Source organism: Umbelopsis ramanniana, assembly GCF_025399195.1.
Source record: "Umbelopsis ramanniana AG unplaced genomic scaffold K450scaffold_22, whole genome shotgun sequence".
NCBI lineage: Eukaryota > Fungi > Mucoromycota > Umbelopsidomycetes > Umbelopsidales > Umbelopsidaceae > Umbelopsis > Umbelopsis ramanniana.
The window spans coordinates 225,538-236,428 of NW_026252108.1; the positions used below are offsets into that span (position 1 = coordinate 225,538).

The 10,891-nt window shown below is 41.6% G+C and overlaps 2 protein-coding genes across 2 annotated transcripts; one reads left to right on the forward strand and one right to left on the reverse strand.

The window, feature by feature from the left end:
• Positions 1-25: 25 nt before the first annotated feature.
• On the forward strand, positions 26-677 carry K450DRAFT_238079 (uncharacterized protein). Its single transcript, XM_051588529.1, has one exon. The coding sequence runs from the start codon at positions 57-59 to the stop codon at positions 303-305; it is 249 nt and encodes an 82-aa protein (XP_051445349.1). The 5' UTR covers positions 26-56; the 3' UTR covers positions 306-677.
• A 774-nt stretch (positions 678-1,451) lies between these two features.
• Positions 1,452-9,277, reverse strand: K450DRAFT_238082 (uncharacterized protein). Its single transcript, XM_051588530.1, has 21 exons — positions 8,284-9,277; positions 8,065-8,217; positions 7,571-7,999; positions 7,448-7,503; positions 7,236-7,384; positions 7,092-7,173; positions 6,633-7,019; positions 6,210-6,544; positions 6,051-6,140; positions 5,871-5,988; positions 5,481-5,767; positions 3,832-5,410; positions 3,499-3,763; positions 3,244-3,423; positions 2,858-3,179; positions 2,579-2,791; positions 2,409-2,506; positions 2,172-2,335; positions 1,891-2,083; positions 1,727-1,812; positions 1,452-1,658 (listed from the first exon to the last, which is right to left on the reverse strand). The coding sequence occupies exons 1-21, from the start codon at positions 9,246-9,248 to the stop codon at positions 1,627-1,629; spliced, it is 6,183 nt and encodes a 2,060-aa protein (XP_051445350.1). The 5' UTR covers positions 9,249-9,277; the 3' UTR covers positions 1,452-1,626.
• Between the last annotated feature and the right edge of the window lie 1,614 nt (positions 9,278-10,891).

The window sequence follows — 10,891 nt, forward strand, 5'->3', positions numbered from 1 at the left end:
TTTCAAATGTGATATCCTCAATACTGCTGCTTCCGCAAACACCTGCTCATCCCAACATGTCAGAAGCTTCAGACATTCTACGCAAACAATCTTTACAATTTTGGCTCAATGTAGCTCAGAAGCAACCTCTTATGGAAGCGGATCTGTATCAAGGAGCACAAGTGAAAGGAACCCTAGTTTCAACTGACGCCGAATGCAACCGTTTCAGGGTCGACAACTTGCAAACTGTCATGGGCGGACACAAGCAGGCTGTTTTGCGAGGAACGGATGTTAATAAAATGGTGTTCGACTGGCCCAAAAATTGATGAGAATGAAGTGGAGATCAGTTACGTATGCGCAAGAATTGAGACACTTTATGGGATTATCACAGCGTGTGTGACCGCCTCACTCAAGCTTTTCCTTCGACCTCTCTCTGTCTTTGTCACAATCTCTTTCTTGAGTTGAAATGGGTCACCTCAAGCTATCCATGCTGAGATGAGAGCAGTGAACTCAGAATGGTTTTTTATAACTTCTGTAAATATTCCCATAATACCAGTAATATGAAAGTATTGGATATAGAGTGTATCCGTAGTTTGGTTTTTAAATAGGAAATAGGCCGGCTTTTTATTATACCACAGCACTGAAAATAATACACATGTACGAATAAACTATTTGTAGAGTAGCATCCTCAAGAATAACGTTTGCTTCTTAGTTTTTTCGACAGCGACGAGAGGACCAAGGCAGAAGACATTTACATTTTGCGGTTCATATGAGATAAGTCACGTTTGGTGATCTACATCTATCGACAGCAGTACGTTGCTAATGTGGGGGGTCGTCCCTTATAAGCAACTGAAAAATGATGTGTCCGCGTTAAATAATGGTTGGTGCTCATAACAGCATATACTCTTCTTACCTGCCAGTTTCTGCTGCGCGCAGGAAATACCAGCACAATCAGTACTGGGACAAAATATCTCCTCACAGCAATTGCAAAAGCCTGTTTTTACTTTATAGCATCCTGGCCCGAGATCACGGTTAGGGGCTGGGCATGAGTAGGTGTTGGCTGAACATACTTTATTGCGAAAGAGTAAGTCAATGGACATAGCAAAATTTCTGATAGTAAGGCAGCACGAATCTTACTGTCTGGCATGCAAGCTATAGATCGGTGTGCGACCCGGCGAGGTTTAGAAAATATACCCGGCGTAAGGGAGAATATGAAAAATATTATGAGAGTATAATGAAGCATTGGAATTAAAGAACGGGAGAAAAAGCCAACGGCCAAATCAGCTCGTACTCCTCATTATATTGATAAAGCGGGATCAGACTGATTTCTCCTGTTCCACCTCCTCTAGGAACTTCACTTTAGGCTTCGCCGTATGCGATCACCATGCTACTGCGGGTAAGAAGCAGATACTTTAACGGACTGCTGTAAACAGTCAAATTACAAGAGACATCAGTACATCGAGCAGTATTATCTCTAAGCGAAATTGGAAAGATTTCGGATATGTAGAAATGATTCCTTTTACTGTGAGTATGAGCGTCAACGGGTATGGAAATTTTATAATACAGGGGAATCATAGCTGATGATGAGGAATGCAGGCTCTAAAAATATTGGTTATAGATGAAATAAAAAGGTGATGCTAGACTCTGTTATGGATCATTTTCGGCTTCCTTCAAAAGGTCTTATTATATTGACGTTAGCATTGACTTCAGCGTCAAAAACCAAGTACCTTTCTTGAAAAATACTCACCTTGCCAATGATTATTAGGTCCAAAGTGGTCTTCTGATTCGCGTGCTCCATCGGACTGGTCCTCCTGGTCACTCAGGCTATTGGTGCTGTAGTGGTTGTATATCGATTTAGCAAACCAACATTTCCCAACATGCGATAAAAAAAAACAGGCTAGTAGGGCTTACCTCGCTGTGATGGTGGGGTCGACAAAGTCGCGGTGCCAGAAATAATCCAACAACGCACTATCGTTTGTTGGCGATACTGGGGACGCAAGACCGCTCATGATAGCAACAGAAGATCCAGAAACGGGACTGTTGTTTGAAGCCCCTTCATATGAAGGCATGGTGTCGTGAATATTGTCAACTAGGATAGCAGGCACTGTAAATGGGATGCAGTCAGTACCAAATAATTATTATTTTTTGTTTTCTTTTGGACATGGATGAACTCCAGAGGTAGTGGTACTTACATAAAGCAGTCCTAGCTCGCTTCTCCATAGTTTTCTTTGCTTCCAAATGTTGAAGGAACTTTTTGCGCTGAACAACCGTCCATATGAGACCTCGAACACGCTCAATATTGACAAGAACCTCGACAGTCTCCTGCTTTTTGGCATTCTGTAAAAGATCCTCCAAGCTGCAAATTCGGTAGTCAGTCACTGGGAAAGACGTTGTATGTCCACCTACTCAAAGAAATGACATGTACTTACACTAGAGCATTTTCTGGTACAATCAGCTTATATTGAGCAAGCATAAGTAGCATGTTGTTGAACGATATGCCTTTGGACGACTCGGATGCCACACTCTCCTATAATGTTCAAAATATAGAGTCAGGTTTGGTTGATGGCAGTATGCAAAGTTAGGAGGTAGGGATACATACCCAAAATAGTCGATTGAGAAGTCGTCTCCGCTGATGTACTTCGCGTTTATCGATCTGCTGTAGTTTCTGATTCAGAACTGCAACATCCACCTTGAGTTTGTACGGGTCATCAATCACAAACGAAGGAGAATCTACGCTTCTGCACTCTTGCATTAAGTTTTTTATGCTGAATTCTTCGCTATAAGTTTTCAAATCAAACATGCCGCTCAGTTTCTGTAAGAATACAGGTTAGTCATGCGAATCCAGTTGTAGCAAGCCTATTATACTCTTTCACGTTACCTGCCAAAAGCGAACATAGTCATTTTGCTGAATATAACCCGTACGTTCAACATCAACCTCAGCCCAAGCGTTCTTGAATTTTCGAATTTCTTCTCGGTTAACCAATGAGAAATTGGCTGCAATTTGGTATACGTAGGCGAAGTTGTCGGATACGACGGCAACTAGAATACCCGTAAATATGTACATGGATATAATGTTAAAGGAGAGAAAGAGAAAGTACGACCATGCGAGCGATCCACAATCCGATTCCAAAAAGTTTTCTGCGTCCACACAGTTCGGTGCCTCTATTGCAAAGTCATGCATAACGGTGTTCCATCCTTCACTGTAATTGCCAGTTAGAGTTAATTTGAATTAATGCCAGAAAGGTTGGTCTTGGAATACTTTACCCTGTGGAATACCGCACCAACGAGACCATTGCATTTGCAAAGCCTCTGAAGTTGACATGTTCAGTAGTGGCTTGACTACCATATCTTGTAAGACCAAAGATCTCCATAAACATGATGGCGTAGGATATCATAACAATCAACCAAACCGCCAAAACGTTCAAGATTTGATACGCAGAAGCCCTGAATATAATGATTGGTGATTAGAGAAATTAGCACATGATACAAAGAAAATTTTACAACATTAGCACTACTTACGCCATAGTTGTGAAAAGTTGATTCAAGCTATCACTTCGTTGGACGAGCTTAAAACAAATAGCCGTCATAAAAAGCTTTTGTGCTTCAACATTGAGTTGAAGCTCGCTGAAGCTTAATGTAACAATAAGGGTAATGGCCGCTCCAAAAACGACGACCAGATCATACAAGTTCCACAGATTTTGACGGAAAGAATACCAACCCAAGCCAAGCAGTTTAACACTGATTTCGAAGAGGTACACCACAATGAAACCAAGATAGATAAAACCTGTTAAGTCAACGTTGGTTAATTGAATGCCATATTTCAAAGAAGAGAATTTTGCAATAGTTACGTACGCTTTGCCACGGAAAGTGCTTGGATCTCATCATCGAGAACCGAATCTGTACATAAAACTAGGATGTTGATGGTAATGACCCAAGTCATGATCTTGTAGAATTGTCCAGTCTTATCCACGACCAAATCAAAGCACCATCGTCGCATACGATTGACAGGGGGGACCTTTGGACGCTTGGCGGGCCGAATTTGACTAAGAAGCTTCTTCAAATCCAGCCAGCGTCTTTGATCGGATGTAAGATAGGCGGTTCCATTTCGCTTTGAAAAGTTTTCAATAACGACACCAAGGAACAAGGAAATAACGAAGATAGAACCTGCCAGGTTGTAGGCCATAAAGAAGATGCCCCACATTTGGCTGGCATCCGTTTGACTATTCTGATTAGGGCCGACAATGGACATGCTTGTGATCAGTACATTGATCCATCCTTCTCCACTGCAAATTTCGAACAGGATCAGCAACCCACTCCAAAAGGAATCGAAGCTATAAACATATGGATTCTGCCATACGCGTGGCATATAGATTGAGGCACCATCAGGCATAGGAGCTTGCATGCCTAGGGAACTTTCAAACATACACGAAATTTTGTCTGATGCACCGCTATCATTGCAGCTGTAGAATAAGCCTTGAAAGATATTTTGGCCATACAGTGCAAAGGGGACAATGAGACATAATCCTAAGGCTGCAGCATCCAGAATGCGAGGTAGACCGGTGAATAAAATAGCACTGAAAGTTTCTTTGGCGGACGGAAGCAGGTTAATCAATCGTAGAGCTCGAAGCGCTTTGAATGCACGGAACGCGCGGGACAACCAGCTAGTCAATGCAAAAGTTCCAAAGTTGGCCATGTACAATGTAATCAACACGAAGAAATCCAGTACGTTCCATCCGTTAAGAAGGTAAGCATTGGGAGTCAATAGAAATCCGTCGGCAATAATTCGAATGAGGAATTCCAGAGTGAAAAAGAAGGTGAATCCCCAGTCGAGATACATGAACAGCTTGAGCCGTCCAGGGTTGTCTTGCTGAGAGAGTTGGTATACAGGGGTGTTATAAATCGTCAAGACGACATTGACAGCAACACAAAGGAAGATGAAGGAAGATACGAAGGTGCTGTACCATTCTGAGGGTTGTGTTCCAAAAGTTCGTTGACCTCTTGGTGAGGGCACAATCAATTGACACCATCGACGAATTCTGTTGCTAGGTGAAAAGATCCATAATGATTTATCGTACATTGGATGAGCCATAATGAATTCTCTTTTTTGCGCCTGTCTTTCGATAACATCATCCCTGGCATTTTCCACCTTGCGCACGACAAATGCTTCCAAGACAGAAGGATCGACTTGAAGTCTTTGAAGAGCATTAGCCGTTGATTGAAACTCGTCTTTGTTTTTGTTATTATTCAGGATTTCCAACGGATTCAAAGCATCGAATGTCATGCTTTTGCGTATGTTTTTTAGCGGATAAGCAGCATAGCTTTTTTCGACATTGAAATACTTCTTGAAACCGTGCCAGGCATTACTGAAGGAACTTTTACTCTCAGCTTGGTATACAGAGGACTGATCATCGGCGGTGATTTTGATATATGGCTGCCACAATCAATGTGGTCAGTTCGTTACTCTGAATCAAGTTACTTCAATAGGGTTTCAACGAACTAACCTGTTCAATAGGAATTGCATTGCCTCTACTGGAATCCACCAAAAATTCTCGCACATATTCTTTTTGAGTCGAAAGCACTAGGCCACTAGGCATATTATCGAGAGCAAGACCTTTGGGTTTGGGTTTGAGATATCGGAAGAGATTCCACCGACTGGCAATAGGTGCATCTTCCAATATCATGGTATCATTCTTGTTAAGATAATCTTGCACTTGACGTTGTCGTTTTTCCTCTTCAGCTGTCTCAAAGTTTTCCATAATAATCGCAATGAACATATTGACGAGCACGACTATATGAAATAAAGGCCATCAATATGAATAAAATCAAACAGCAAGGGGGTTCGCAGAACTCCATAAAGGACTAAAATATACAACTTAAAGTGACGCACTTACAGTTGGAGAAACAAAACCAAATGCACAGGAAAATAGCATTGACCGCGCTATTGTTAGTCGGATAGCCTGCTTCCATGGATGCATACAATACATCCGTCCAATTTTCTCCCGAGAATAGCTTAATATGTGTGTTAGCCTTCGACATGACTGTAGAAACATAGATCGTCTTCATAAGCTCACCTGATATAGGCCAGCAAATGCGTTATACACTGAGTAGAATCTCATTTCGTCGCCACTGTCATTCATTGACCCTTCCAAGAGTTGTATTGCCTATTGCCAGAAGACCCATGTTAAAGCGAAATACGAAGGGGGGGGTATAAGGATGGGGGATAAACTTACCACCATACCACAGATAAGAGTAACGAGAACCACAAAGAACACCAAGTTCATTAAACCATAGACACTACCCAGGATGCGAGATATGATGGCTCGCATCCTTGGAAAAGCTACCAATACACGGTATATTCGAATGATTTGGAATCCCGTGAGCCAAGAGTACGCGATGGAGTTCCCATGAATAGGTGGTAATTGGATGATGCAAGTAACCACAGCAATTAACATATCTGTCCTGTTTCTTGTCTCATTGAAGAAGGATCTCCACTCTGGAAAGTAGCTGGCAAAGCGAATCAAAGCTTCTACCATGAAAGCAAGAGTGAAACCAAGTTCAATTCGATCTGTTGTGCGTGACGGAGGAGGTGTTAAGACATAACTGTATACATGGATTCGTCTCATGTGGAGACTCGGATGGTCGAAAAATCTTACCTAAAAGTGCTAATTCGTCCGCTGACATTCCAAAATTCTTACAGCCCATAACAATAAGATCAATTGCAACTAGAACGACCCAAATCGGAGATGATACTTTAACAAATTGTTGCAGCCAGGTCGCTCTCTTGGGTTTCTTCGCAGCTTGACCTTGCTCTCGGAAAGACCAGCCTTCTTCATTGTCATTCAACACAGGTTTAGCTCTTGAGCTTGTAAATGCCGAGTGTTTTGAATCTTCACGAACTTTCGCAAACATTTCGTTAATGACAGCAACGAAAAGGTTGATCAACCAAAAGTTCATAATGATGACAATGACAATAAAGTATAAACTGGCCACAAGATACTCCGCATCGCACATATCGTACATACGATCCGTCCAACTTTGAACTAGAGCAGTCATTGGCGTCAATAACATTCTATGTCAACAAAATTTGCCCACCCGACGGTAGCCTTACTTACCTCCGGCAATGATTAAAACAATTTCCATGGATTCAAATATATTGTCGAAGCTGACAGTGTTGCCAAATGCATTCTCGGTTTCCTGAGCATAGCAATGTCAATTAGTGTGACCGAACACATATGTTAAATAAGCCCTTTACTTACCCTGCATTGAAGGCCTTGCGAACAAATAAAGCCTTTGGACCATAAACCTGGAGTTCCATCCTTTTGAATGAAAGGCATTATAGTGCCATTATCCATGTAGCCTCCACAGTACTGTTGAAGAACCTGCACATTGGTTGCATTTGTTGGATCTACGACAGAGACATTAAAGCCTGGCGAAAAATTGGAGAGTGCTAGTTGGAAAAATAACTTACCTGTCCAAACACAATGTCTCAAAAAAGATCCACGAAATGCCTGAACTCCAATGATACTACAAAAGGAGTTATTAGGAATCATTTACGAAAGCCATACCGTCACTAAGTAGATCAAGCGCTCACCCAAATATGACGAAAAAGAAGCACACAAAGAACATGACGTTAACCAGAAGAGGGGCGGATTTCTTCAAGCTATGTAAAATGATCTTGTTGCCATTTGTAATGTTAAGCAGTCGTAACAGACGAATGGCTGACAGCATTTTAAACACTAGGATGCGCTGTGAGTCTCCGGCAATCTCTTGGTGCGATAATAGAAGGATCAAATCTACCCAGTAACCAATGACTGAGAGAAAGTCGACACGATTCCAGCTGTGTCGCAGATAGGCATTGGGAGGTTTGATGTACGTCGTGGTATTATCTGGGTTATCCGTTCGATTTGCAGCATCCTTCTCATCCACCACATCATCCCCTTCACCTGCTTCCTTCGCCACAGCTACCAGTGGTGGATTGAAGAAAAATCCATACACTATTATTCGGCACACCATTTCAAGACTAAAACAAGCATTGCGTTAAGTTAAATTTTGTAGGGCCAAATATCCTATCTTCATGTCACTTACGTATAAAAGCAAAATATCGCCATAATAGCATACTGATCCCAAGTCTCGCCAAAAGACGTCGGTGGGGTTGGGTTCTGATTAGAACCCCAAAACACAATGAAGAGAATAATAGCGTGTAAGGCAATGATGACCATGATGAGTGTTTCTAACCAACTGAATACCCAGGTTGTTAGCTCTAAGGGTCATGCTGTGTCTACAGCCAAACTCAGATAGCCTTACCTCCATGCCAGAATTCGGGCTAATGCAACACGTAATGAATTGTCTGGATTGAATATATGACAACTCTTTCCTGCTAATAGGATTTGCTTAACGGATTGTGACGCTTCGCTTCCTATGGATTGAGCACTCTTTTTGTCTTTTCGATAATCGTAATCTGGAGTGAGCTGTCGTTCTGGAACTGGTGTCATTTCAATATCATCATCCAATCGTCTTCTTTCGTTTGCAGTGAGAAGGCCAGTCAATGGCTCCTGCTGTAATATACGATCCTCTTCTAAATCACTTCGACTTCGTCGGTTTTGCAAATTGACTACTCGAGTTGATACCCTCCGTATCATCTTGGATATACCGTGGAGAGACCTTGAATGGTAAATAGTCGGCACCGATATGGATTCGGATCGTCCAAATGGGTTACTTTCAACATAATTCGGTGTCTGTGGATAATGTACTGGTGATGGGGCTTGGATGGGCATAGCGCCTGCCGCATTAGTGGTCAAGCGAGCTGTGTCTGAATCATCCAAAGTATCTTCTCTATCAAGCGTCGAAAACCCTGAAAATGATGTTACAGATGGATTTCGATAGCTTTGTTGTCGACTGAAACTGACATGTCTCGTGAGGAATGGAGGAGAACCTGGAGTTTGCGCAGTAGGACTACCTAGCTGACCATCTATGTCTCGTCCAGGCGATGTCGATCGAGGTGAGTCATGTGAATACCCCAAATATTCATGAGACTTTTGGTCATTCTGAAACGATTGCTCAAAGTCTTGCACATTGACTGGACGAGTCTGCGTCTGACGGCGGCGGATGGCTGTGTCTTGGGGCTGAACAGCATGAGCTGAGAATGACATGAAGTTGCTTTGACGATAAGGGTTGTTGGGGTTGACCGATATCGGTCGTGGGGCTTCCTCTGTATCAGATTCTTCATAGCTGGCCAGAAAGGATCCGAATTCGTGATCACTAGGATCCATTGTGCTATTGATTTAGAGATTACCGCATGCAACGTTGTGAACCTTTGCCCAGACTTCAATGGTACCTTGAAAATTTGAGCGGAATTTGAAATGCAGATCAAAGGGCAGTCTTGTTGAGGCTAAGTTTACCCTTTGGCCAAACTTACAATGTTATAACCAAAAGTACTTGTTAATATTATTCCACCAAAACTACTTGAAAATACTGATCCAATGAATGATATCCGGCTTACAGAAGACTTGCACTTACAAGATGTCCTTATGAATGTCCGCTTGTTAGTGCTTTTTTTTTTCCTCTTTTGATTGGTAATTGCAGCAGGAAGGATGGAAGATTGTCGCCATTTAAAAACCAATTTGTCGGCAACGTGAGGTTTGAAAAACCTGAGATTAGCTTAAAATTGTCGTGGTTGCGATTTACTCAATATCCTTTGCTGTTTTTTGGTTTGAATCATGGAAAGATCTATTTATTACGAAAATAGGCGCTATGACATGTATGATCAGAAAGGTACGGAAGTTCATTATCCAACGGAAAGAGTTATAACCGAGGTAATCGATCCTAATGTGGTTCTTGAAAAGACCAACCGACCAAAGCATTTGGGAGAAAATCAACACTGCCTGAGAAATCTGCTGTAGAAAGGATAGCTAAAGTAATGCTAATTAAACCTGCAAAGAGAGAATACAGAAAGTACAGTAATAAGCAATAAGAGGAGATTATAGACAGAACGATTGAATATGTCCAGGAAAGCGGCCTATAAGGTCTTCTCGATCAATTCAACGACATGAGTCTACACGTCTTCATAGTTTCTGAGCCTTTTTAATATGCCCCACTTTTTTTTTTTGCTGCAAATTGAGTAAACGCTCTAGTCCTATTTTACTTATGTAGAGTCGTATATTGCCTTGTTATGTTAGAAATATCCTTTGAAGACACTTCATTGTTTTCATAGGCTGTCTCATTATGAGGACAATTAATGATGAAAAAATTGCTGTTGACAGACTTTTTTAAGCTGGAGGATTATGATCTAAAAGCTGCGATGTTAGTTATTAAATATAAAATGTCAGGGAATAAATAGAATTCAAAAACACTGAGGTATAAGTTGGTTGCTTATATATGGTAAATTTTATTTCTTTACTATTACCACGGCGGTATAGTTAGTATCGAGGTGGAAAAGACTTTGACGTGGTTTCTGACCACCAGAAAAGGTATTGTAGATATGTTCATTATATATCGAAGCTCAACATGGAGCATTGCGTCGACTTTCCGCTCGCACATTGGAGTTCATTTCATAGATCGAAACTTTCATCCAAAAAACAAGCTGCCTCGGCATGTGTTTGAGTTATTTTTGTCAGTGTGAGGACGGGATGCATATATAAGATGGGCACAAGAAACAATAAACTAATTTGCCATATATCCAACGGCTGAGTATATGACGGGAGGAACTGGACTATGTCCAGCTTTTCTTCCAATTTCCAATGTCCACCGACAATGTGGGTTTAGTCTTCATCAATCTTCTCAGGCGGTTTTGATTTTCTACATATGCTTTGATCGGTTTTACTTCAAGAACTACATTAGGATTGATTGTCTCAGTTAAAACACCCTCCATTGAACCATAAACTTCCGTACCTTTCTCGTCGTACAGGTTATAGCG